The 27,995-nt window shown below is 54.3% G+C and overlaps 1 protein-coding gene across 3 annotated transcripts; it reads right to left on the bottom strand.

Annotated features, from left to right (window-relative positions):
• Window positions 1–54: 54 nt before the first annotated feature.
• ITPRIP (inositol 1,4,5-trisphosphate receptor interacting protein) lies at window positions 55–26,306 on the bottom strand. 3 transcript variants are annotated; one of them, XM_004468237.4, is made up of 2 exons: window positions 25,933–26,306; window positions 55–3,783 (listed from the first exon to the last, which is right to left on the bottom strand). In XM_004468237.4, the coding sequence occupies exon 2, from the start codon at window positions 3,768–3,770 to the stop codon at window positions 2,112–2,114; it is 1,659 nt and encodes a 552-aa protein (XP_004468294.2). In that variant the 5' UTR covers window positions 3,771–3,783; window positions 25,933–26,306; the 3' UTR covers window positions 55–2,111. The 3 variants fall into 3 exon arrangements, with proteins under 3 accessions (XP_004468294.2, XP_023447406.2, XP_004468295.2); XM_023591638.3 differs by lacking the exon at window positions 25,933–26,306 and adding an exon at window positions 20,156–20,245 and having other exon boundaries at window positions 2,010–3,783; XM_004468238.4 differs by lacking the exon at window positions 25,933–26,306 and adding an exon at window positions 8,769–8,859 and having other exon boundaries at window positions 2,010–3,783.
• Between the last annotated feature and the right edge of the window lie 1,689 nt (window positions 26,307–27,995).

Raw genomic sequence — 27,995 nt, 5'->3', positions numbered from 1 at the left:
GTTCTGCCCTGGGAGCCTCACAGGTTTCCTGAAGTTATAAACAAACATCACGACTTTTCTACTCCTTGCAAGAATTTAATTCTTCCTTTAATATAAATAAGGCAGCATGAAACACCAAGTGTCTGCAAAGAGCCCCATTGTGTTCTGCTTCAGAGCAGCTCTGGTACATGAAGGATCCCCCTTTCCCTGCTGAGTTTTGTTTTCTCTATATAAACAAGAAGCCAGAAGTGATTTTTTCAGTGAACTTTCTCCTGGAAGCAAAGCAGAATGCCCAGGCAGATCCACGTTTGGTCTTGACTTCTGGAGGGTGATTCTTAGTTGCTGAGTTCTCTTCAAAGCACAATGGGACAAGAATAAAGACGGGACAGGAAAGGCACATAATAAATAAGGAAATTCACCCCAATGCTAGAAATGGATCCCAATGGGAATGGGGGTTAAGGGTTGTTAGAGACACACACAGGCAGGTTCATTCCCAGGGGCGCGGGGCTGCCGAAGGGCTGGAAGAGGGCAGAAAAAGCGCGTGTGCGCCTAACTCCAGCCCACATGGGAAGGCTTCCTATGGGCCACGCCAGCCTCCCTGCCATGAATTAACCCTATCAGTAAACTGACCATCTTCTTGAATTTTCTGAGTCTAGATGAGGGTATAACAGAGGATGGGGTAGAAACTCCTTTCTTTAGTTCATGAAGAGTCCTGGACACCCTGTTGAATCGGGCACGCATGTTAGCTAGGGGTATGGCCAGTTTAAACCCTGGAGGGAGAGGACGGATGCTGGTGACGACTTTGTCTCGCTCCTCATTCTTGCTGTCTCCTCAGCTCTGGAAGGGCTGCAGAGAGTCACTGAGTCGATGCTGAGAGGAGACCCCAAAAGGTCAGTGAAGCCACGAATGGAGGAGAGCCTTCCCAGCCCTCCTGAGCCAGGCCTGGGGACAGAGCCCTACTCAGACCACAGGGGCCACAGTGACGGAAGTCCCCACAGTGCCAGGGCAGCCTCTCCCTGGCCTACGTGAACCAGTGCTGCCCCTGGGTGTTCCCAGCTAGCCGAGCCTCCGTTAAGTTCTCCAGGTCTGGGTTTTCTGTGGGGCCAGCAAGGCCCATGCAGAAAGGCCTGCTGGAGTGGAGAACTGAGGGAGCCTGGAGGCCCAAGGACCAGAGCTGGCCAAGCACCCTGTGCTGGACTTGGGCCCCTGAGGAGCACACAGGGTGATGGTACCCCTCATCCCCTCACCTCGGTAACCCTCTCTGCATTGGCACCCGAGGCCAGACTGACAGCCAGACCTCAGCACCCACCTATCAGGTCTGTCCCAGTCACCCCTTGGCCAGACCTTTCTCTAGACTGCAGCGTTTGTCCTTCCCCTACCACGCTGGGGAGAGAATAGAGAGGTGTAAAGCTTGTGCACATCGAGGTGCATGGCACCCACGGTGCTTGGGACATAGCACACTCGGGCAACGAGCAGGAAGGGACAGGAGCGCCCTGAGTGAGAAGTACAGCCGCAACAGCAGCCAGCTTTAAACTTCTCTGCCCCCAAGTACCAATTTGTGAGTAACAGACACATCAGTCATCTGGGCCCTTAAAGCTCTACTGGGCCTTTTCTCCAAATAGAGTAAAAAAGTATCACTTCTATTGTTACGCTGTTGCACAGGATGTGAGCTGAAGTTTGTGAATTCCCACATCTGACCCTACTAGTGCTTTGGCTGCAGAGGGTTTGGGCCCAGGGCTATTGCGACTAGGGGTGCTGGGCCCCTCTTAACACTGGTCCTGTCAGCATTCTTGCAGATCTTCTGTTGATATTCAAGTAAAGACTAGGCATGGGATATACAAGCAAGTACACCCAAACCACCTCTAACCGGGTGTTCACGGCATGTTTTTGTCATCACCTTGGCCATTCACGGCGATCCAAAAGGAAGCTGCAAAGGATCAATCCCCAAGCCCAAACAACAGCTTCATCGACAGGTCCCAGAGGCATGAAAGCAAACCAGCCGCCGGTTTCCTCTGCTCCACAGGACCCGACGTCCCTGGCAGGATGAACCAAGGCTTCCTACCAGGACAGGACCTGCAACTGCCCCCAGGGGCATGGACCTGCTGGGATGCCCTGTGTCCAATGCCCCAGCTCTACAAGATGACAGCTTTTGGGGGCAGGTTGGCATGGTCTGGGGGGACATGCAGGGAATACTCGCTAATGAGTGCCGGAGCGTTCTTGAGCATCTCGTAGAAGGAGTCCACGGTCTTCCGGTAGAGGCTTCGCTGCAGGACAAAGGGCCGGAAGAGGTTGAGAGGCTCGGCCCTGCGCACGGCCTCGGGGAGTCCCAGGGCCTCGGGCACCTTGTGGTTGCCGATGAAGAAGTGATGGAGCTTCTTCTCGAGCAGGCTCTTCTCCAGGAAGCAGAGCAGGTCATGCAGGCAAGCGTCGAGCCGCGCGGCCTTCCAGTTGGTGGCCCGGTGGGAGAGCAGCAGGTGCAGCAGGGCTGTCTTCAGGTGGTAGGTGCTGAGTCCGCTGGGGCCGGTCAGGCGGCCCTGCTTGGACAGCAGGAAGGAGGCGATCTGCAAGCAGCTGAGGTGGCAGGCGCCCTCGGGCAGTGCCTTCGATGTCATCCTGAGGAAGTGTCGCTCGTAGACAGCAAAGGACAGGAGCCAGTCAGTGCTGGACGCTGGGGTCCCCCGGGAGGGCTCCCGGGGCAGGTGGGAGACAAAGTACAGGTCCGAGTCATCACACTGGATCACAGGAATCAGGTTGAAGGGCATGAACTTCCCTGAGCGGAACTTGATCTTCAGGGACCCCGGGGTGTCCAGCTGGCCAAAGGCCAGGTCAAACTCGTACTTGCGGGCGATGCGGTGCCAGGCCTTGGTGAGAGCTGTCTGGAACCACTTCATGACCTGTAGTGTGTCCAGGTATGGGGAGTCTTTGGCACACAGCAGGTCTTCCATCTCGCCGCTGGGCTGCACTTTGTGGTTTTTGCCGTGGAGCAGGCACAGCATGTCTTCCCCGAGCTTGGTCTTGCCGCAGATACAGCCCAGGGCGTCCTCACTGGCCCGGACCACCTTGATCTGGCCATAGCCCTGGCGATCCAGGGGCACCGAGCGACTGGCCCACCAGAGCTCCGGGTGGAAGCGGTAGGGCTCGGGGGGCGTGAAGGGCACAAAGAGGTCACACAGCAGGGGCCTGTCCACCTGCCAGTTCTCGTACATGCTGTCCACGCCGATGAAGTCCTCCACCTCCATGTCCACATCCCGGTTGCAGAGGCTCCTCAGGGCTTCTAGCAGGTCATCCACGAAGCCCTCCACGAACTCCCGGGTGCGGGCGGCATCGGCCGTGGCCCCCCGGATGCAGCGCTCATAGAAGTGGCCCAGCGTGGCCTTGTTGGGCAGGGTGAGGCCCCGCAGGGGGGTGCCCCCCAGGCCGGGCAGCTCCTCCTCGTCGCCGCCCAGGCATTCGGGCGAGGGGGCGTCCTGGTGGTCCTGCCGCCACACCTCGATCATCAGGAAGAGGATCATGCAGAGCGTGCTCCAGAGGTCCCAGGCCACACGGCTCTCGTTCTGCTGCTGCTCCTCCTCGGCCGCCACCTCCAGGGCCTCCTTCTCGGCCGCCAGCCGCGCCACCTCCTCCTCAAGGCGCAGCTGCTCCAGCTGCAGCTTCTCCTGGTGCGCCTGCATCTTGCGGATGATCTCGTCCTCGTTCTCGGGGACCGTGGCGTTCTCCCGCGGGAACAGCAGCGGGTGGTTGATGATGGCCGTCACCACTACCAGGCACACCCGGAAGAGCCCGACAGCCATGGCCGGAGCTTTCCTGAGAAGAGAGAGAGAAGGAGGATCACGCCGAGCTCCCCTCTGCATCGCTTCTTCCCCAGACCTGCGCACCTACCCGCCCCATAGCTGGTGAACCTCCGATGGCTCTTCTCCCCCTGACCCACCGTCCCCTCCGCAACCTCGTCACGTGCTCAGGCTAGCCAGCTGTCTTGGCTTAACAACTCCCTGTGGTGGTGTCTGCTTCTGTGGGCCCTGCATACCTCTTTCTGGCAGCCACACCGTGTTTTCCTTTGGGAACTCTTAGGGATTGAATGGTGTTTCCCCAAAAGACATGATTAAGTCCTCCTCTCTCGTTCTGTGATTGTGAGTTTATCTGTGTGCAGGATCTTTGTAGGTATTATTAGTTAAAATGAGGTCAAATGGATGGGGGTAGACCCTGATCCAGTATCATTTGTGTTCTTATAGGGAGAAGCAATTTGGACAGAGAGAGACAGCCACGTGATGGAGGCAGAGACAGTTATGTCACAAGCTGGGGAGCCTCATAGATTGCCGGCCGCCCACCGAAGCCACGGGAGAGGCGTCGGACAGATCCACGTGGCCCTGCCGACACCCTGATTTCAGACTTCTGGCCTCCAGAACCACGGGGTAATAAGCTTTTGCAGTTTAAGGCAGCTGGTCTGCAGCACTGTGTTTTAAGAGCCCTGGCCAACTAAGACAGCAGCCATCCATTGCGTTCCCACTCCGGGCCCTGTGGCTGGTTCAGGGATAAGCCAATGGCCCAATTCAGGCCAATGGCAGACGAGCTACGACTTGCTGGCACCGGCGGGGAGGGCGACTTGCCCTGTGGGGAGGGTTTGGAGGCAAGAGGACCACACCTGCAGAGCTGGTGGCTCTCAGCCTGCCTGAGAGAGACGCCGGCAGAGGGAGGCAGAGCGAGGCAGAGCGGGGGTGCGGATTCCTGAGAACCCTGGCTGAGCCCCCGGATCCAGCTATGTTTGACACCATTACTTCTGGACCTTTTCATCTCAATAAATCCCCTTTTTGTTTGAGTAGTTTTTTCCATCGCTTGAAACCAAAATAGCCCTGAATAAAATATGCCCCTTTTCCCTCCAGTGAATACAACCTTCCTGCAGTGCAGTGATGCCTAGTGGTTAAGAACGAGGGCCAGGTACCAAAGCCAGCCCTGTCACTGACTAGCTGTGTGACCCTGGACATGTTAAGTTACCTCTCTGAGCCTCAGTCTCCTCGGTGTAAAAGGGGATAGCGACAGTATCCCACAGGGCAAAGCACATGGCACAGTGGATGGTGCCCAGCACATTCGTGGAACAGGATCTTTTTTTTTCCTTGAAGTTCTGAGCCACTAGCTCCCCCACTGTATTAATAAACCTCTGCTTCTAATCTGGAAGCCCCCACCTCAAAGGTCTCGCGCCTTTCCCCAGACATGTCCGTGACAACCACCAAGGGACTGAGTCATTGGATTTCTTCTCACCAGGCACCTGAACTTTACATCCGAACTCCTGACGGTGAAGGGAGACGCTCCACTCGCCCAGGATAAATGGATTCTGAGGCCTCGTGACTTTCGGGGAAGGGCTAACTCTTTATATCCTTGCTGTTCAACGTGTGGTTCACACACCAGCAGCTGCAAAATCTCCTGGGAGCTTGTGAGAAATCTAGAATCTCAGCCCACAAACCAGACCCGTTGAGCCAGAATCTGTATTTTAAAGAATCACATTGAAGTCTAAGAAGCATTGTGTTATAGCCTTACAATATACCCTCTCCTCTCCCTGGCAGAAACCTTGGGAAAGAACAATCTGCCCTTCCCATACTTGCCCAGCTCCCCTCCCTGCCTGAGACCCAGGCTATTAAGAGCACAAATGGCCAAACCCAAATCAGCTGAGGTTGACTCAAGAGCACATGAGGGCTCCTCCCTCCACCCCCTGGTGCATGCCAATACCTGCTGCTGGAAGCTTCTGGGTCTTGCCTGAGCCCCATTCTCTTTGGCTTGAGCCCCTGACCTTGAATCTGCCCCATGAAAACCACCTACTTTTATTTTTGCCTTAATGACACCAAGGAGCAGTAATGTTTGGCAGCAGCTAAGGACACCTCTGCAGGTTGTCTCCAGTGAGAGGCAGGGCACAGATGACCTGGGTTGGCTGCCAGCCACACTCGGGCAAAGGCTGCTGCTCAGAAGTGACTCAGACAGTTCCTGGCACACAGTGGCAAGTACCAAAAGGGGCTGGGGAAGGCTGGTCGAGCCGCAGCAGAATTCCGTTTACACAGATTCAGTTCTCAAAGAGATGAACTCCAAAGCACATAAATGCCTTCACTCAGGGAGGAAATGGGGCACAAGAGAAAGTGGAGGAAGTCAGAGTAGAAGGGGATGGACTGAAGGGAAAGGATAACAGGCAGCTCGCCAGTTTTCCTTCTTCAAGCCAAGGAGCAGCTTGCTAGATAATTGCAGAAACAGGACAGCCTGGTTTCCACATTAGAGAAACATCAATGGAAAGAGTTATAAAAGCCAGGGTGGTCCAAGGCAAAACCGTGAGGCCAGCTGGTTAACGTGAATCAGATTTTAAGGTTAAGGCGCAGAATGCTGGCAGTGAAATGCTGGGCAGCAGCCAGTAAGGAGGCACTTCTGGGGTTTGGGGGGCCTTCAGGGCCCACGCTGTAGCAACCACTTTTGGCTGGATGGCCCTGACCAGTCACAGAACAGCCCCCAGCACCTCCCACCCCGGTGGCCCCTTCCAGTGGACTTGGGCTAAGGGGCCACCGTTTTGGGAGATCACCAAGCACTACGACTGCACAGTCCTCTTCTTTGCCTAGTAGCTTCTACTGTGATACCTGAGTACATCCTCATGTGTGACAGAGAAGGAAGGGCTGAAACGGCCTCCTTGGACTGGGGATAGGCCAGGTCAGGGCTCCAGGGCGCTTGGAGAGGCCAGCTCCACCTGGGACTTTGGGCAAGGGATTGGAGGATGGACTCTGGGGGAGACAGCTGGAGTTAGAACCCCAGCACCTGTGCCTACTGCATATGTGACACTGGGTGAATCATTAACATCTCAGAACCTCAGTTTATTCATAGTAAAGTGGGAGTAATAACACCTACTGTTGTAAGGCAAGATCAGACAAATAAAGTGCTTAGGAAAACGCCTGCCCTGAGCAAGTTTTCTGATAAAAAGGTAGCTGGAAATAGACAAATGAACCCGATGGCATGGGCCTCAGACGCCCCTGCAAAGGAACGGCGTGAGGGCAGGGAAGGAGAGCTGTGCTATAGGGCTGGGCATCTGGGTTTGATCACCTTGCCGATGATCTTGTCCTCCTAGCTTCTCTAGGGCTCCACTGCTTTACCTGTGAAGTGGGGCTGCTGATAGCCCCTCTTCCAACGGGATGCTGTGGGGGGTTAAGTGAGAGAATTTGGCTGGGGTGCTTAGCACAGCACCCTACAGATATCAGCTCCTCTCCCCTTGGCTTCCACAGCCACTGTTTCCCCCCCACAAGCTCCCCAGACCTGCCCGGCTCCCAGGGGCATGGAGGGACACACGCTCAAATGTGCTTTGAAAGCACAAAATACTCCACTGTGATCACTGTCCTTGGCATCCTGCCCTCCACCAAGGGAGAGAAGCCTTCAGAGTTTGGATCCTGCTGCAGGTCGGGAGTTGCCAGCAGGAGGGGGTGCTCACAGTTCCCTCTGCCTCACCTCCTTGCTCATCGCCTTCCTCCCAGGGATCGGATCCCTGCAATTATTCTGCACCTGGTCAAACTCTGGAGGGTGGCTGCTCAGTGCCCACCAGTGCGGCCGCATTCGAAGCCCCCAGTATTTCTGCTCCCCAAACCAAGCCACAGGGAACATTGTCCTGGGGACCAGGGGTGTCAGAAGAATGAGGGAGGGACTCAGGGACTGGACCTTCGGAGCCCATGGGGGCAGGTGGCTGGGAGCATCTCACAAGACGCCCATGTGCACGCACACACACGCTCCCTCCCTCCTCCCCAAAGGCCCCTTTCCTCTCTTTTCAAGGATGCCCACCCCCACCCTGGCCTGAAGCTCTCACCACTGAGGCCGTCCCACATGTGGAGCCTGCGAGGTCCAGGTGGTGGGCTTGGCTGTGAACATAAACCCAGGCCACTTCATGGTCCTTTGTCTGTCTGCCAGGAAGCAGGCAGGAAGCCTGCCCAGTTCCTCTCCACCCTTGCCCACGCATGGTGGCCCATGCACTTCTCAGCTAAACTTAGCCCAGCAAAGGGCCAGGGTCACGGGGCAGCAGGTGGCTGACCAGAGCCAGCGCTTTACTCAGAGCCTTACTGAGCCTGGCCAGAAGCCCAAAATGCAGGGGGTGATCCCAAACGGCTCCCTTCCGTGGGGTCCCTTGCTCCTGACTCCCCACAGCCCTAGAACACCCCCTGCCACAGTGTAATCCAACACATACTGCTAAGAGTTGTCCGATAACCCTGAGCTCCTATTCATCAAGCCCTCGCAGGGATGTGCTGGACACACTACACAGTGACTCAGTGGGACCGCCAAGAGGTGCTGTTATCCCTGTTTGCCAGATGGGTTAACCAAAGTCCAAAGTGCTTTTCTAGCCAAAAAGTCTGAAAAGGAGCCAGGCTGCATTTCTAGTCCGTTCTGCCTGCCTCCACCTGTTCTTTCCACTGTGCTGTTTACATAGAACACCTACTGGATGCTGCAAGGCCCACAAAGGCTTGTAAGACATGCTGCTCAGCAGTAAAAACATCATGACAATCCTTGCGGGGTCTCAGACAGTCAACACCTACCCTCACAAGGCAGAAGGGCCGTGGGGCCTACAAACGATCAGCTACGAACACACAGGGAGAGCTTTATTCATGTTCTTGGGGTGGGGGCCTCCCCTTGTCTTCACACCTTCCCCCTGACCCCACCTGTTGGGGAGATTCCAACATACACCCCCTTTGCCCCCCACCCATCTCCTCCACTCCTTCCAGACAGAATTCCTACCACGAGATGGGAACAGCGGGAGCCTGTGTCCAGGCCCACAATGCATCACCACTCACCCAAAGTTGGCTGGCTCTGGTCAGGGCAGCCGAGGACCCCCTTCTCAACAGCCCACTATCCCCTCTGGGACAGTGGTTCTCAAAGCTCCACTGGGGAACCTGTTAGAAACGCACATTCTCAGGCGTGAGCCCAGACCCACTGCTGAGAAACTCCGGGTGTGGAGCCGGCACCTGTGTTTCAACAAGCCCGCTCGGCCGGAGAACCGCCCCAGCCCAAGCCGAGCAGTCAGTCCTCCGGGGAGGCGGAGGGCGGAGTCCTCAAGTGTCGCTGCGGCCCTGATCCTGGAGCCCGCCCAGGGCTTGCCTCATGCCCAGGCTGCCAGATGCAAATCATTCTGCTAATTACAGCAGCAGAGGCAGCGCCTGCCTTGGCGTCTTCAGAGCCAAAAGGGGCAGCTCCCGTGCTTCCTTTCCAAAACTGAATTAAGGAGGCAGGTTGGTGGCAGCGGGTGGCACTTTGAGCCCTGCCCATGGGGTTACTTAGGCCCAACTCTAGGTCCTCTAAAAAAGAAGGGGCCAGGAAGACCCAAACCGTTGCTAAGTTTGGGTTGAGCGCCTGCTGGGTGCCTTGAGATTTGCTGCCCCAGCTAACAAGGTACATGTTGTTTGGGGAAAACAGAAGTCACAGATTCAGGAAAGTCAGAATTTAGAATTGTACTAATCTCAAACCCATTTTACAGTTTAGGCCTAAAGAGGACATGTGTTTGCTCAGGAGGGTACAGCGGAGGTGGTCAGGCTCTCCCAGGGGATGTCTGGCAGGGAATCCTGCACAGGAAAGGGGCAGAGATGATGTTTTCATCCACAGCCAACATTTATGGAGCAGTTGCCCCGTGCCAGCTATGATGCTAAGTACTCTGCATGGTATTTTCAGAACATCACTTAGGGAGGTATTTACACTGTCCTTATCTTACAGATGAAGAGACTGACGGTCACAGAGGCTCATGGGTTGACCTCTAAAATCTTGTCAATTCTAAGATTCCTTGGTCTGCAGTATGTGATTGAATCTGCCCTTCCCTCTGCTCTGCCTACTAGGGCTGATGGGAAACTGAGTCATTCCTGCCACCTTCCCCTGCCTGGATGGCACCTCCCTGGTACTGCTGCCAGCAGTGACCACCAAAATCAGGTAGTCTGCCCCCCAAGCTTCCTAGGCCTTGGAGAAACAGGGCTGAGAGGGGGTCAGGTTCAAAACAGAGCACTAATTTGACCCTGAGTCCTAGTTTTGGGGTTTGGACCCCATAGACAGTTTGTCCAAAGCCCTGCTGAGATTTTCCTTCCATGCTGGCATTCCCATCTCTCCTCTGATGCCCTGCTTCTCCCCTGGCAGACCCTGCACCCCATGCTGCAGTCAGACCAGCTTCCCTACGGAGTCCAGTGCCACCCGCCTTCGTGGCAGGTGCAGGGTCCCTCCTCTGGGGAGCCTATCCCGAGTGCAGGCCTGTCTCGCCCTTCTCTGAACTTCTGCTGCTGCAGCCAGGCCCCCTCGCTGTCCTCTCTTGTGCAGTGCATCCACCAGTCCCTGCCGTCCCACCTTTTGCTCACTTCCAGCGAGGTCAAGAAGCTGTGCCTCCTCCTGCCTCTCCCAGACCCCCAGGCATGGGGCCAGGCCCATCCCAGTCTCCCAATCCATTGCCAGAGCTGATGGAGCACGCATTTGGGAGGGATGGCCAGGGGAGATACAGCTGTGGGACAGACATGTCTTCACAAACCCCATCCTCTTCGCCTAATCAGGGCCAGGGTGCAGACACACATGGCACAGGGGTTTGGTAAGGGTGGCTTTAAATGCCTCAATGTGGCTGACACCCACCCTTCCAGAACGGGCCTCCTCTGTGGGAGAGGAGAAAGGTCATCAGAGCTGGCCTCTGCCGCAACTACACCCGGACAAGGGCAAGGCCAAGAGCGCTACCACTGGCATCTCTGAGGTTTCTCTTTACCTGCACCCCAAATGGGGGCTGGAGATGGGGGAAGGGATCGAGTGGTGGTTGAGCAGCGCTGGGGGTGGGGGCTGGGCCCTGGCAGGCAAAGAAAGGAAGTGAGGAAAGAGGAAGGAAGAGAGTCAACAGAAAATTGAGAAAGTGGGTAGAAAGGGTGTGGTGCTGGGCCCCTAGCGCCTCCTTGATCAGCTTTGCACCTGCCCCCCTGCACCCCCAGTCACGTTCCATCTGTCCGGCTGGGCAGGCCGCCCCCTTGGCCCCTGGCCAGGCTCACCTTCCTCGCTCTGCCACCCCTCCTGGGCCCAGGGGTTCTTCCCTTCAGCCCCTCAGTGGCCCTTCCTGAGGGCAGGGGGAATGCCTCCGGGCGCCCAGTGTGAACGAGCAAGATCCCCACGGGCACGGGTGACAGCGGGCAGCTGGTCACCAGGAGCCTCCTCTAAGACAAGAGCCACACACAGCCCCAGGCTGGATTCTGTGCCCCGGATGGTGAGAACTTTTGTTTTTCCAAGTTATGCCAGAAGTCTGGGCTTTATAAAAACCTCCTATTTTTTAAACGTTGACTGGTAACACAGTTTTAAAAATCCATGTGTCCCAAACAGGACATACGGTGGGCCCCCGAGCGCCGGTGGGCCCGGGTCTGCAGCCCCTCCAGTGGTGCTGCCGCGGAGGAGTCGGCGCCCCTCTCCTGCTGTGCCGTGCCCTGCCATGCCTAACCCTCCCCCTTGGGCCCCAGGTCGCCCTCACTCCTCCCCCACCCCGACCCCCACAGCAGCCTCACCTACGCCTTCCTCTGCACCCAGGACTTCCGGAAACGCCACCTGGCTTGAGCTTTCTCCCCAGACCCAGTCTCGCTTCTATTCGGCACCTCCCTGCCGGCCACCACAGCCCCCTCGGAAGGAAGCTCATCATGGGCATTTATGGAGGGCTTACTCCGCGCCAGGCCTGGGGCCTTACGTGAATGCCAGATGGGTTTTCTCCCTGCCCCTTGGCTCTCCGGGGACTAGAAGAGAAGAAAAAGAGGCCCCAGAGTGTCATGGTTCCGCACTCGGCGCACTCGGCACGAACAGGGGGGTCTGTGGTCCAAAGCACCTGGAGAGCCCAAACCCCCACGGGCCCCCAGACTGACTGCGGGCACAGGGGTTGAATGGACCCTGGTGGGAGTGGGGGAGAAGGTCGGAAGTGGGCGCGCAGCAGGGATGGATGCTACCCCAGGTGCCCAGTCCAGAGGACATTCCAATGAGCCAACGGGAAAAGTGTAAAGCAGAGTGGCGCTGGCCTTGCACGATCTGCTTTTACTAAAGTGAAACTTTGCTCTGTGGACGCAGCAGCACGGACTCAGGAGGTGCCCAGTGACAGCCACTGCAGGCACCAGTTTCCTCCAGCTCACTCGTGGAAGAGAAGGAAGGATGCTCGCCCGTGCTCCTGCCTGGGCCGTGCAGCTGTCTAGCAAGGCGCTGGAGGGACGGCAGCCTGGGCCCATCGAGTCACGGAAGGGGCTTCCACACCCTCCTTGTTCCCGCCTCTCCATCAGCAGCAGTGCTGCTGCAGTGCTGGTGCACGTCCCAGGAAGAGGGGAGGAGGAAGGCAGGGACGCCAACAATCTCCTGGGCAGTCGGCGGCGCCCGTCCATCCAGCTGCACTCTCTGACTCGCCTAGAGCAGAGGCCCTGACCCACAGGCTGTCACAGACAGACAGACAGACAGACTGAGGCCCAATTGTCTAAGGCTGGGTTGTAGAGTGGAGAGAGGCAAAGGGAAGCTGGAGAAGCCTGTGGGTACCACTGATGGGTAAAGCAGTGGCGGAGGCAAGAAAGGGGCTTCTGGGAGACCCTCTTTCTCTCATCCAGGGCACCCGTGGTGGTGTGGAGCTGTATGTGCTCCAGGAAAACACGTTCTTAAACCTAACCCATCCCTGCGGGTGTGAACCCACTGGAAGCAGGACCTTGTGATGGGCTACTTCAGTTAAGGTGGGACCCACCTCATTCAGTAGAGGTCTTAATCCCATTGCTAGAATCCTTTATAGGCAGAATGAAATTCAAAGAAAGAGAAAGCCACAGAAGCGAGAAGTTGAAAGCAATGAAACCCAGAAGACAAGGGACAGACCAGCAGGCACCATGGTGTGCCCTGCCTTGTGCAGAGGAGCCAAGCATCGCGGGCAGCTGGTCTCCAAGAAGAAAGCATCGCCTTGATGTGGACATTTTCCCAGCCTCAAAACCATAAGCGAATAAAATCCCACGGCTTTGTCATCCCATGCTATTGCTTTTATGCAGGTAAGAAACTAAAATGGCAGCTCAAATCTAGTAGCCCCCACAGTGGATTGAGCGGTGGCCCTCAAAAAGGTATATCCGTGTCTTAATACCTAGGCCTGTGGCTATGACCTTATTTGGAAAAGGGTTTTTGCAGATGTAAAGATGACATCATCCTGGATTATCCAGGGGGGCCCTAATGCCAATGACTGGTGTCCTTACAGGAGAGAGATGGGGAGAAGACATATGCAGAGCAGAAGGCCACATGGAGACTGAGGCAGAGAATGGGGTGATGCTGCACAAGCCAAGGAAAGCTGGAGAGGCAAGGAAGGAATCTCCCTAGCGCCTGTGGAAGCAGCGTGGCCCTCCTGACACTTCAATTTGGGTCTTCTGGTCTCCAGGACTGTGAGAATGACTTTCTACTGTTTTAAGCTATTACATCTGTGTATTTTATGATGGCAGGCCTAGGAAACTCAAGCAGTCTCAAAGTGCAACCCACCTTCCTCTCTCCCAAGCAGCTCCTCCCGCTGACTTCCCACGCCTGCTCCCCGGTCACCTCTGACCCAGCTGCCTGGTCAGCCAGGTCCTGGGGATTCCATATTGATGGGGCCTTGTGCCTGAGACCCCAGGTGCCTCCAGAACCTCAAGGTCTCCCTTCCACACTCCCGATTCCACGCGACACATGTGGGACAGATGCTTTCAGTTTGCCATGCAGGGTCCAGCCCCACCCAGCCTCGGGGACCTCTGGTTCAGTCCGCATCTCTCCCAGTCACTTCAGACCATTTAAGTCCCTGGTACCTCCACTGCCTCCGACATCCCCCGCCACGTCCAAGCTCCCTACGTCTCTCTCTCTGCTCGTCAAAACCCTTCCCAAGTGTCCACACCGCAAGGCTCACCTCAGATGCTGCTTTCAGGATACCTTCCTGGGCCCACACCACCCCCCGCCTGACACAAAGTCTTCTTTCTTGAGGGGACAGAAGAACAAGGGGAGGGAGACACTATTTGTTAAGCCTTTTTTGAGCACAGACACGCGCCCGCTGCCTTGTGTAGATTGTGTCTTTCTAGATGTGCCCAGCACGTAGCAAGGGCTGGCTCCGCTGGGCCTCTGCCCTTAACCCAAGCCCCTGCCCTGGGGGAGTGTGCCATGGACCCCATTTCACAGGCCAAGGAGCCCAAGGACTGGAGTGTGTGACAAAGACAGTAGAGAAGCCAGACAGCAAACTGGGCCTGTCTCTCCAGCGGCTCCAGACCCGACAGTTTCCTTGGGCACTCCAGCCTGCTTCTCATCCTGGGCCAGAAGCTCCCCCAGAGCACAGGAGCCCTGTTGGTCTTTCTGTCTTCACAGAGCCTGGCTCAGACCAAATGCAGGGCTGTCTGCTCTGCGCTCACCCCATGCTCTCTGGAGACCCACTCTCCAAAGAAGGCCTCCCTAAATGCAGATCATTTCTAGGGAGGATGCATTTCCTACAGTGAGTGTGCACAAAAGGGCCGCCGTTGGCCCCGGGACTCGTGCCTTAGCTTTCTATTCCTGGCATCACAGCAACGCTGTGCTAAGCCTTTCCCACAGTCATATTAAGGCCTGGCTTGAGCTGGTATTTCTCAGCATTTTCCCTGCCGCTGCGGCCCCAATGCCACCCACAAGAGCACCCAACACAGAGGGAATTCTATTGCCCACCCCCGCTGCAAGGTGCCATCACCCAGCAGGGCAGGGCATGCCAGGGCTCCCCAAACTCACCCCCGACCTCCGCTCGACCCTGTTCTGCTACCCAGCCCTCCACCCCAGCACAGAGGCAGATGTTCAGGAAAAACCACGCTTCTCGGCGAGGCAGGGAGGGGGGTGCCTGGAAGGGAAGCAGGCTCCCAGCGGCAGCCAAGGCAATGGGCAGTGGGGGGAGCCGGAGCAGAAACCAGAGAAGAGACAAAGGACACAAAGCCTTCCCTGGGCGCCTCTTTCAGAGATGAACTGGGGACAGCAGAACCAAACTGCCAGCTCCCGCAGCCACCTTCCTTTTGATTCTTGGATGGGGACAAAGACCAGCTCTGAAAGACAATCTGAGTCCTCTGCCTGGCTTTTCCACGGCCATAGAAAGGCGGTCTCCCCACACCCCACCTTCCTCTGCCCTCCCTCTCTTACCCACATCCTGGCTTTGAGGGATTCTTGACCCCCCACAGCAAGAAATCTCAGGCTACACTCCTACCCCAGCCCCCTGTGGCTTGAGATGTACCTGACAAAGCCTGGGCCTCAGCTGGGCTGGGGGTGAGGGCTGAAGAGGAAGGAGGCTCTGCGCCTTTGGCAGCCCCCCCCCCCACCCCACCCTGTAAGCCTGCGAAGCCTGAAAGCCCCTTTCATCTTAATAAAGGGGAACAGCAAGACAGCAAGGGACACAAAGGCGAGGGGGAGGCCAACAGCTGTAAAAAAACCTAAGAGCTTGCGGTCCTCTGCTTCCCTGCTTGGGCTGCGCTAGAGCTGGGGTGTCTGCCTGCCCTCCCACCCCGGGGCAGCATGAATCAGCGCAAACCAGTTCCCCACCTCTCAGGAAAGCTGAGGGCCCAGACCATAAGGCTCGGGACAGTTGACGAAATTACCCCCAGAACCCCCGATGACTATGCACAGAGTCATACTCCCTGTAAATTAGAGAAAATGAAGGAAAAACTCACAAGTGCATCATTTTCCACTGATGGAGCCACGATGAATGATGGACCCACTCAGTCATTGGCTTGTGCCTGAGATTGTGCCTGGCACACAGCAGGTGTCCAAATGTGCCTGCTGAATGCACAAATTGATGCCTGGCACTTGTGTCAGATTGGGGCAGGCAGCAAATGGCCAAGTTAACCTGGGCACAAAGAAACAGCTCCAAGCGCTTCAGCCAGTACACCCAGGCTTAGATTAGAATTGAGGAGCTAAGGGGCCAAACTCTGGAATCAGGCTGCCTGTGTTGGAATTCAGGCTCCCCATTTAAGATGATAATAGGGGAAGCGGACTTGGCCCAAAGGATGGGGCATCCACCTACCATATGGGAGGTCCGCAGTTCAAACCCTGGGCCTCCTTGACCCATGTGGAGCTGGCCCATGCGCAGTGCTGAAGGAGTGCTGTGCCATGCAGGGGTGTTCCCTGCGTAGGGGAGCCCCACATGCAAGGAGTGCGCCTCGTAAGGAGAGCCACCCAGCGTCAAAGAAAGCGCAGCCTGCCCAGGAATGGTGCCGTACACATGGAGAGCTGACACAACAAGATGACGCAACAAAAAGAAACACAGATTCCCAGTGCTGCTGATAAGGATAGAAGCAGTCACAGAAGAGCACACAGCGAATGGACATAAGAGAGCAGACAACTGGTGGTGGTGGTGGGGGTGGAAAGGAGAGAGAAATTTAAAAAAAAACAAAAAGATAATAGTACCCACTTCACAGTTTTCTGGTGTGCATTGACATCTTGAGGGAGGGGCTAAAGGGATTTGTTAAATCCTCCCATTTACATTACATCTCTGAGCCACCAAAAAAACTCTGGGGAGGCGGGGTGTGATCCGCATCACCGGCCTCCAGAAGGCCATCCCACAAGATGTTGCCAGCCTCGTTGTTTTCTTCCTCCAGCAGAATCCACCTAATTCCACCAGGCTGGCTGGGAGCCCAGTGGATTCTTCTAAAGGCCCCAGGGGCTGACACCGGGAGAAGAAAGTCTAGGGACCAAGGAAGCTCAGCAGGTCCCTCCCAGCCTGTCTGATAGCACCGACACTGTCAGTTCCTCCACTAGGCTGCGAGCACCTAGAAGGAGAAACCCTTGATCGTCCCTGACGCTCAGCCCTAGAAGGGTGCGGGCACTCCATGAATGCTGCTGGTGAACGAATGAAGTCAGGGCTGGGAAAAGAAGCTCACAGCTTTTATTCTCAGAAGCAGGAATTTTAAATGGGGGTGGAGTGGGAAGTCCTGGATGAAGTAAATTCTAAGATTTTTCTTCTTGGGAGGCATCCCGCAGTCAGGAAAGCGCTAACCGTGGTGGGTGCTGCGAGAAATGTAAGCACAGTCTCTCCCAGACACCAGCCCTGGAGACCTGGAGACAACCCGGGCCAGGAGCAGCCTTCACCTGACTACAGGCCGACTCACTGGCATTTACCAAGAAAATGACCCAGGAGTGAACATCTGATCTACAGCTGTCCCTATTTGCCTCTTTCCTTGGCACCCTGTCCTTGTTCAAGAGCTTTCTAGAAATGAGAGAAAAATGGGGTTTACAGCGTTAAGTAGAAGTTAGGTAAGAGAAGGCGCAGACAGGAGTCTTAAACCTTTCCAGAGAAAACTGGCCAATCTGCCTGCCACGGGAGGGTTTAGTAAACAGCAGCCAATACACCACACTTTCTGATGCTTAGGGATGGTGTAAAATGCTTCACGTGTATCATCTCGCTCATTCTCACACTGTACTACTGAGGCAAGCACTATTCCCATTTCACAGATAAGGAAACCAAGGTACAACGGACGAAGCCACTCACCTAAGATCACAGAGTTCTTAAGGGGGAGAGCCAGGATTCAAACCCAGCTCTATGTGACTTTCAAGAGAAGGCAACAATTTAGGTGACATTTGGGCATGAAGTAAGGTTGGACTTAAGGAACTTCAGTGGCTCCTACACCCAGAGATTGACGTGGAGTGTTGGAGATGGCTTTTAAGCCCAAAGGTAGGGAGAGACCTTCTCTGCCACTGATTAGGAAAAGGGAGTGGGGGATTTTTTTTATCTTGGATGGTGTCTCTGGGTTGGGATGAGGCCTCAGGATGGAAGTGGTATGGATGCATGGGAGGGGGGGCACCCGGGCAGCACCCGTGGTGGGAGACATCCGGGCAGCACCCGTGGTGGGCATCGAGGTGGCACCCGTGGTGGGGGGCATCTGGGAAGCATACGTGGTGGGGGACATCTGGGAAGCATACGTGGTAGGGGGCGTCCGGGAAGCATACATGGTGGGGGGCATCCGGGCGGCACACGTGGTGGGGGGCATCTGGAAGGCACACACAGTTGGGGCAACTGGGCAGCACGCGTGCTGGGGGGCAACCAGCAGCACCTGTGGTGGGGCCCAGGCATCCCCTGCTCTTTTCCCTCTGGTCCATGCGAGCTGCCGTCCTGCCTTCTCAGCGACTCTGGACAAAGTCTCAGAAAACAAAGGACCCTTTCATGAACTTGAGGCGGGTCCCCTGGCTGCTGCTAAGAAGGCTATTGAAACAGGCTCCCAGGAGAAGAGTTTGCTAGAGCACATGGTTTTGCACTAACAGGTAGGGCCAAAATTATGACAGTGCCCTCCCCTTTTGTCAGATGCAGGGAGGAGACTCCCCTTTCACTGGCGTGAGGGAAATGACAGCCCAGGGTAGCTTCAAAAAGCTAAAGGGAGAGCCTGGCTCCTTTCTCCTAGGCTGCAGGTGTCCCACTGTGTTATTCACCTGTGGAGTGAGCCATCTGGTAATTGGGGCCTTTGTATTTTTTCTAGGGACTTCCATCTAGGAATCTCGAAGTGCTCTGAATATATGTTATTCCCATTAAATAGACAGAGAAACTGAGCCCTGTCTGCTAACATCATGAAGTGAGTCACAGCAGGAGGGGCCCAGACAGCTCAGGCCGGGAGTATGGGTGTCAGCCTAGCGTCTTTATGACACTCAAATTTTGGGGGGTTCTTTATGCTGCCTTCACACTCACTGGGCCATGGTGTCCAGATAAAGGCCTGGCGTGGCAGAGAGAGTCTAAGGTTCTGGGAGGCAACAGATGTGGGTTCCAGTCCCACCTCAGCTGTTTTCAGCAGCTCTGTGACTCTGAGCAAGTCCCTTGCTAAGTCTGTTTCTTCATGCATAAAACTGGGATAATCCTTACTTTCAAGGGGTAGGATGAGGAAGAGAACCAAATATACATACAGCCCCTTGGATGGGGCTTTGCTCAGGGTAGGTGCCCTATTAGTGAAACAATTATTATTTTAAGAATTTATTCTGCTTCTATGAACAAAAGCCATGTCAATTGATTTGGGGACCAGATCTATAAATAGAATCCATTTACAAACAAACTTCTCTGCTGACAATACTCTAATTTTCATCTATAACCCTGAAAATGCTATGCTCATTCAAAAAATTGGGCAATTACTTTAGCCACTGGTATGTTGGATATCGGGGAAGCTATGCTAACACATCTGAAGTTATGCCCAGTTGCACAACGCAAAAACTTTAATCAGATGCCTTAAAGTTGAAAGGCAAGGTGATTTCAGCAATATTCCTTGTTAGAAACCTCAATGCCAGGCAGAGAATCCCCGTGCTTTTTCTAAACCTCTTTAGAGAGAACCTATCACATCAGCTGGTTTTTCACTCAGTGCGGGGAGTTTTCCCTTTCCTTCATCTTGCATCCTTTGTGTTAGCTGCTAATAGTTCTTGCTGAGGAATTTGTCTTAAGGAATACAATAGGCATCACCTTATAAGATGTGGCTGAAGTCACAGGTTGCCAAATTAAGAGCATGGGAATCTCCAAGCAAGTTCAGCATTTCACCTCTGTGGGCATGGGGAACTCCCATCAGTGGGCACAGGGGACACCTATGGCTGTCTTCTCTAACCCAAAATATCAGGCACAGCTCACACACCTCCAAACTTCCTGAACTACTGGAGAGAACAATTCTCCTGAACTACTGGAGAAGAAGGGATTCCACAGGTCCAATCTGACCCATCCAGAAGCTGACGGGGAATGTTAAGAGCTGGGTAAGAGGTGAACTGTGACTGCCTTTTCTATTTCCAGCCAGTACTAGCTCTTGGGCCAAAGGATTCCGTACATTCTTCCTGTCTGTGAGAGTTCGATTATAAGCTCCGCGAGGACACTGAATTCCTAGCAGTGCCTGCTTAGCGTGGTTATGCGATAAATGCCTGTCAATAAAGTAATGAAGTTTCTTTTTTAATCAGCCCCAGTAGGAAGGATGTGGGAATCCTTGCTTCTTACCTTCTTTTGGGGGTAAGGGTGAAGGAGGGAAAGCCACTGTTCTAATCTTCCCTCCCCATCTTCAGACTCAGGCAGAGAAGGCAGTCACAGAGCAGGAAGGGCCCCAGAAGCCCTGAAGGGAGTTCTGCTTTTTGCTCAGCACTGTGCTCTTTGTCCTCTGGGCAAACCCTAGGCCTGAAGTCCCACCACCCACTGACTCACAGGCCTAAAACTGCAGCCCCTCCCCTGCCCCACCGCCCTCTGCCCATCCTCTCCTGATCCTCTAGAGAAACATACCTGTGGATGTTGTGCCTTCTATGCTCTTCCCTTCCACATGTGTCTTACAGTTGGGGCTGGTTCTCCTTGCTCCTCTCTGTCTACCTTAAGGTGGAGATGTTGCCTTGGGCAACAGTGATGTCACCTGCAAGGTCCTTCTATTGTGCTGATGTCATGGGGAGGGCCACCTGAGTGGAGGGGGACTGTGCTTTCTATAGGAAAACATCGCAGGTGCCAAACCACTCAGCAGGATCCTAGCTACCTCTTGGGTGCTCCTAAATGACTCCCTTCCTCTCCCAGAAAACCTTCTCACCCTTCTCTCCCCTCGGGATGCCTGTTACATGCCATGTCTCAAATTCAACTTGCCCTCTCCCAGAGTTGACCAAAAGGTCAGGACAAGCAGTTTTGTCCTCAGCTCTGAACAGACCACAGGAGGTGCTGTGATGAGCTGCTTCTCACCGCCTGGGTCACTCTGCTTCCCTGTGTCCCTGTCGTTTGCCTTTAAAGGAGGTGGCAGTGGCACAGATGGGGAAGCTGGGGGCCCAATTCAGCAGGGGATGACCCCGACTGACCTCCACCAACTTAAAGAGCTGACAGTAGGCAACTTGCCGCTTCTGTGCCAGGCACTGTGCTAAGCGCTTTATAAGCATTGTTTGGCTTAACTCTCACAACAATCCCAATTTTATAGGTGCTGAAAGTGAGGTCTGGAATAGTCAGGGCACTTGTCCAGGAACACGCAACCTCTGAGCAGTGGAGTCAGAATACAACCCAAAGCCCATACAGGTGACACTTCTCTTGGCTCCAAGCATCTTGAGGTGAAGAGCCATGAGGGTGCCTGAGTGGAGACCAGGGAGAGCCCTTGAAAACCAAAGGGACCAGCTGGGCAGAGCAGGGGGCCTTCGGCAGGCAAAGCAAACACTGCCTTGGACCGTTTCACCCCCAGGCTCACATGGGCAGTGGGCAGCAGTAAGCAGGCAGCCCAAGACTTTCCATTGCCCTGGACATCCCTGCCAATTAGGGACTCAATTTCTTTGCTCTGTGCTTGGCTTCCTGTTGGCCTCACACATCCTTTCAACTTGCCTACAACATTTAGCCTTCTAACCTTGCCCTATAACCCTGAAATTGTTCATTAGCATTATTTAACTTATACACATTTAACTTTTTTGTGGTGGAGGTCCAAAAAGAAGTCAGGAGAAGAGGAAGGAGAGAAGGACGGGAAGAAGAGAGGGTGAAAGGGAGAGAGAGAGAGATTTAAGTAATCTCATATCCAACTGCCCCTTTCTGTATCAATTCTTCCCCTGTCTTCCTAGCCCTGTTTAAGATATTGAAGCCTTTTTTCTCACTTCCCCATGGACACCTGCTGCTAACTTGCTGTGTGTATAAGTTTCCTACAGCTGCTGTAACAAATTACCCCCCATTTAGTGGCTTAAAACAGAACAACTTTATTATTTTAGAGTTCTGGAGGGTATAAATCCTAAAATCAAGTTGTCAGCAGAGCTGTGTTTCTTCTGTAAGCTCTAGGGGATTCATCTTCTTGCCTTTTCCAGTTGCTAGAGGCTGTCGCATTCCTTGGTCCAAGGCCCCTTTCTCCATCTTCAAAGCATCACTCCAGTCTCTGATTCAGTGGTCACATCTTTTTCTGCCTCTGACTCTGCCTCCCTCTCATAAGGTCCTTGTGATTATACTGGGCCCACCTGGATAATCCAGGCTTATCTCCCTATCTCAAGATCCTTAGTTTGATCATGCCTGCAAAGTCCCTTCTGCCACATAAGTAACATATTCACAGGTTCCAGGGATTAGGGTGCAGACATCCCAGAGGGCCATTTGCAGCCTAAGGCCAATCTGCACCTCGGTCCCCTCGTATGTAAAATGGGGAGGTGGGGCTAGATGCTCTCTGAGGGTTTTCACTGGCCCCATCGATTCTATAACTCTAGCTGTGTCCTACACCCAGGAGTTCACAATCTTATTGCAGAGCATGCACTGACACACAGAAAGCAGGTAAAGAGCCACCAACAGTGAAGTCACACATAACAGTGGCAGAATGAGCCTTAGAAATGAAGCAGAGAAGGATGACCCCTGTCTGCTATGCTTGAAATCAACACATAATAATAAATAGATCAAAACAGGGACGACCAAGTTACTATAAAGAGCCATCCCCCACCCCCACCCCGTGCTGGCCAGTCAGGCAAGACTACAACCTAAGTTAAGTCATGAATTTATCTAAACAAAGCAGATATTGGAGCTAAAGCTTGCGAAGCATTAAACTAATGAGTAAATTTTTAAAAGCTGCTAAATTACGAAAGAGGAAAGGGAAAAATCCTACCAGGTAAAACACAGCCCTTGAGCCACTGGCTAAGGACATGCACCCAGCCAGGCTGACCCAGGTATCTGGTGTACCTGGCAGGTATCCCTCCATGGGTGAGAGGCCCCAGAGGCCAGCAGAAACCCTGCTACTAAACATCGTGCCTCTCCTTGCTCGTCATTCCCAGAAGACATCTTGACTTCACCACTGGCTGAGAAACCTTTTTCATTTAAAGCATCTACAGATGGTCTGCACAGTTCCAGCTGAGTGCCAAAATGTACAACATGGGAAATATAAGATTTTATACGTACATGAAGCTGTTGAAATGAAGTTTTGGGAAAGGCTTCCTGGACAAGCTTGGGAAGGGCTTGTAGGTAAAGAGATCTGGACAGGGAAGGGAAGAGGACAGAGATGGGGATAGGGGACGTATCAGGGCAGCATGTCAGACACTTCCCCACCTCAGTCCTCTCCTGAGGGACTTCTCTGCCCAGACCAGGCCCTGCATGCAGCTGTGGCCTTTCTCGCCACACCACGCCCAGGTAGCACTGACTCATCACCCTCCTGCCAGGCCCTAAACTGGATCTGCCACCTCACACCACCCAGGGATCAAGAAGTCATTCAAGGCTTTGCCCAGGCCTCCCCATCAACCACCAAGGCCAGGCTTTGTCTTTAACTTATCCTGCCAGATGAGCTTTCCAGCCTTCCTCCGCCCAGGCTGAGAGCAAGTATTTTCTCCTTCAACCAAGAAAGAAAAAGGCAACTCCTCTTCTCTGTCCCATGAAAGTCCCCAATTCAACTAGCTTTTTAAGTTCAATCTGCTTCTTGTTCTGTGACTGCTCAGTGATTGAAAGTCAGCCTCTAGGTCCGTGAATATTTCCCTGTGCCTCAGTTTCCTCATCCTGTAAAATGGAAATAGCATCTACCTCAGAGGTAGATATTACGATGAAGATTAAATAAGATAATACAGAGTGCTTTTGAAAGGAAAAAAAAAAGCCTGGCAAATGTCAAGCTCTCAGTAATTCTAAGTTTTCAGGGCCACTGTGAATAGTTGTCCAGGCTGTGGACACCTAGTTAAAGGGTGAGGATGAATCCAACCCACATGCCACCTGCCCAGCTATGTGCCTTGGCTGTGTCCATGAAGAGTCAAATTTTTCTAAATGGCACCAAGAGGCCATCATCTTGCCCAGTGGAAGCATCTTATTCTAGTTCAGGGAAGGAATGTGCGTGATAGGCTAGGAGCAGCCCTGGAGGGTATTATATCAGCTCTCAGCAGCCTCATGGCTATGTCCCCCAACCCAGGTAAAGTAGACTGGAGGGGTGCCATAAATAATGTCCCTCTTCTTGGCTCCCCAGCACACCTGCGGTACTTGCTTCTTCCCCAGGACACACTTCTGAGTATACACTTCTGCCACGTGGAACCATGATGCTTGGACCGGGAGGGATCTCTTTCCTACTAGCTGACAGACCTGCTTCTGCGGACAGTCATGGCAGCACGTTACCTACTGGGGAGTCTAGGCGTCGGCAAGGTCCTTCTTACCCTACACTGAGATGGGCCCCCCTGCTTCTCCAGACTAGCGGGTGGCCAAGGCCAGGACAGAGCCCGTCTCCTTTTCTCAAGTGACAACCCTAAGACCGTGAGATACTGTGAGACACCCAAAGGCCTCGGTCAATATCCCTGGTTCATTCCCGTCTCGCTCACAAGATGCCTCTCCCTGGACAGATTCTGGTTTGGTAGTGGTGTCCCTCACAGGACATGGCAGAACTGGGTGGCTGTGGCTCCTCGGTCCAGCCCTGCTTCTCTGGGGCTCCAGGCATGGGGAGCCCATCACTGTCTCCTCCGAGACCATGCACCCTCTTCATCCTCTTCGCGAGACAGAAACCCCACCTTCCTTTTCTTCAAAGGCCCCAGAGAGTCCAAGGGGAAAATACAAAGCCATGTTTCCCCGGGCAGTACTCTCTCAGGTAGGCGATTTTGCCAGAAGCCTCAACCCAGAAGTTCCTCCCCCTTCCTGCCCTCTGAGAAAAAGTTCACCCACACACCCTCCTCTTTGTTTCCCTCCTGAGCGCAGCAGGAGGGGAGAGTCTGTTCCGGCAAGGAGAACTTCTGCTATGATGTGGTTAAAAGTTCAGATACCTGCCCCCAAAAGCCAGAGCTTGAAACTGCTGCACCTTTGAAAATAAAAGCGCTACAAGATGACACTAGAACAAAAGACTTTCCTTCCACCCAGGGAGAGTGAAGTCAGTAAAACCACTTACTGCATACCCACAAGTTGAAAACACGAGGGCAGCATGGCCTGGAGCAGCAACACATGGAATTAGCAAACAATGAAAGCCACTCAGGCATTCCCGCTGGTGGGCTGGAAGCAGCGGTTTAAAGCACAGCCTCCCGGAGCTATTCATTAGGATGTGAGTGGCAGCGATTTTCCCTGGATCAACCCCATCATTTGCACTGTTAACCTGAGCTGCATGGGCCACGGATTAACTCCGAGGCAGAACTGGATTGTAAAAGGCGAAGGCTCCGAATCGAATCCAAAAGAGGAACAAGAAATAAAACGCAACCCCAAAGTTGATTTAGATGCACAAGACGTGGGTCCAGGATGCTGCCAGCATGTGGCGCTCTTCTAGCTTTGAAGGGAGAGGGGCGGGGGAATCACGGGGACCCTTCTCGCACCCAGCAGAGGGGCAAAAGGCAAACGTACACTACCAGCGAGCTTCAGCAAAACAGGTTCCCTGCCCGGTCCGCCGCGTTTTTGCTTTCAAAGAGAAGGAGCGTTTCGGAGCGGAAGCCCCATCACGGGGCAGCCAAGAGAGAGGAGGCACTGGGACGGAATTAAGGGTCACGTAGCGGAGGCCGTTTGCAGCCCCAACAGAAAGTGCCCCGCGTGGGGTCTCCTCCACTAATAGTCCCGAAAGAGGAAGTGGCGGGGACCTGATCCGGGCCGAAGCAACCCCATAGCTTCACTACCTTAAACCAAGTGAAAGAAAACTTCACTTCTAGCCTTCCGAGAAGGGGAGGGAAGGCGGCTGAGGAGGGCGACGCCGCCTTTCTTTCGACAGTCGCATCTGCAGACGGTCAACGGCAACGGATGCTCGGGGCACTAGGAACGAAAGTGTGGCCCGGCTGCGGGCTCCGAGGCTCGGCGCGCGTCGGGGAGGCCCCGTCCGCCGCCCGCGGGCTGCGCGGAAGCGCCCCTCACTCTCTGCCGCCCGGGCTGGAGCGGAGACCCGAGCGCATCACCCTGCGCGGTGGGAAGAGGAAGAGGGAAGAGAGGCGACTACTGCACCCGCCTTCGGGGGCCGCTTAAGCCCGGGAGCGTGTCTCCAAAGTCAGCCCCCGACCTCTGGGTCGAGCAGGCGCCCGCGCCCCCCGCGCCAAGCCGCCATCTCGGACGCAGCTCCGCCTATTCCTCCCTTCTCCATCGCGCCCTTCTTTCTTCCCGCTCTCGAGGGTATCAGGGAAGAAGCCCTGCCTCGCGGCTGCTCGCCCCGGACTTACGTTTAGGCTTCGCCCGGGTCCCCGGCACGGGCAGGGCGGCGCGGGCAGGGCTTCGCACGCGGGTCGGGTGCGCGGGGACTCGGCCTGGGCGGGCGGCCGCAGCCGAGCGGCGGGCGGGGCAGTTAGAGAGAAGGGGGCGGTGATGCTCGGGCCGGTTCCCGCCTTCTGGTCTCAGGCCGCCGGGCTCTGAAGGCTTCGGAGTTACTCATTTCCTGGATGTCACAGAAACTTTTTCCTCCTTGTGAGAACGAAACGCCCCCTCTGCTCTCGGCCTGGAAGCTCCTTAAGGAGGACCATGCGGTGTAGAGGGGTCGCACTAGAGACCGCCGCGGACGGTCCGCCCAGTGGCCCTCAGAAAGTCAGGACGCGACGGTAGAACTGGAGGGTGGCCGGGCGCGACTGGATTTAGCAACTAAAATGGGGCAAACGGGCAAATGGAGAGGGGAGCCAGGAGAACACCCTTAAAAGTCGGTCTAGGCCCGCTGAATGGAAGGGGTTAAGTCCCCGCTAGTCTGCCCAGCCTTTTTCTGCGGCGCGTTTTACCAGTGGCGGAATGCCAGGGGCCACCTAGTCGTCCCCTGGAGGGAAATATAAATCGAGACACGACGCCGGCCCTTTTCACTTTCGCGGCTTCCACGGATTAAAACTATTAACCAAGTTTTGTAATGGACTACTGCATTGTTGCCTTTCTTCCTGCGTAGCGCGGCACAAAGGAGAAGGAAGACCAAATGCTGTAGAGGGCGCTTCCGAAGCCGGTTTACTGCTGCCCCGGGCGCCCTGTGAGGTTGGGCCCGGTATTATCACCCCTAAGAGAGAAGAAAACTGAGGCCAGGAGCAGCAAGGAGCACCTCGGCGGCTCTTAATAGTTTATGAAGCTCATAATCTTCCATCGTCTGCCCTTTGTGACCTGCCCAAATTCCACAGCCAGGAGAAGAGCCCAGGCAGGCCCTGAATGAATTCTAGGCTAGCCAAAGGCCAGTGATGGCACCTTGAGGAAATCAGAACGAGCGGTCCAAAGGATTATCACCATTGCTACTGCTCGTTGGTCTTAGTTCTCCTGCTTCCTTTTCTCCTCAATCCAGCCAAATAACTTCAACACAGGCCTGGAAGGCATTAGGCTGAGTTTAAAAGACAAACAGGCAATGGGAAAATTTTTCTAAAAATAGATTCCCTGTCCCTTGGCCCAGATACTTTTATTTTCAAGCTTTAGCTGCTGTTTATAGATAGCCCTTGCCTTACATCAGGGATAGTTATGTCAGACTTTGGGGGCTGGTAGGGACAGTGGGATGGGGTGTGTGAAACACTCGAAAGAGCTGTGTATTTCCAAAGTGTCTGCAAGTTGAATGGGTGGAGTACTCACCCACCCAAGCATTTCTGTGTTTGCAGCAGGGGCTGCTGACTTGATCTGTCATGTTCCCAGAAGTTGAATCCCAAGCAGGTGGGTAAAATTTTGGGAGGTCAGGGCACTGGACTGGGCACCACCATGCTGCCACCTGATCCTTCTGGTAAGAATTAAGAGTAATGCTGAAGTGTCAAGACCAGTGCTTGAATGCCCTCCAGGACTGTCACCCTGTCTGCAAAGTTGTTTTAGAAATTCCCAAGTGGCTATACACACACACACACACACATTTATACATTTATATTTATATAAGGAACACTTATTAGATTTTTCTTTTAAACTTACTGATTCTGGTCTCTGTCAAACTGGCTCCCTAATGCTCTCAGGACAAGTCCCACTGACCTTAATCTGGTACCTTAGACCCTTCTTTAACTGGCTTCTGCTTATCTCACCAACCTTACATCTCACTCTGTGCTCCACATCAAACTTGCAGTTCTGGGAACTTGTGATTCTCAGAATGTGATATGCTGTCTGTTTGCACCCTCTCCCCACCCCTACTCCTAGGATCTTCACACATGCTCTATCTTCTGCCTGCAACCTTCACTCCACCTCTTCCTGCAACCTGTCATCCTAATTGCACCAATTGTACACATTATTTTGCCTGGCTAATGAGCACCCAGTCTTCAGCTCTCAGAATAGGTGATTTCTCCTCCAGGAAGTCTTC

Source organism: Dasypus novemcinctus, chromosome 6 (assembly GCF_030445035.2).
Source record: "Dasypus novemcinctus isolate mDasNov1 chromosome 6, mDasNov1.1.hap2, whole genome shotgun sequence".
Classification (NCBI taxonomy): Eukaryota; Metazoa; Chordata; class Mammalia; order Cingulata; family Dasypodidae; genus Dasypus; species Dasypus novemcinctus.
Note: the sequence above shows the minus strand (reverse complement) of the source record. Positions and strands in the feature narration are given on the sequence as shown.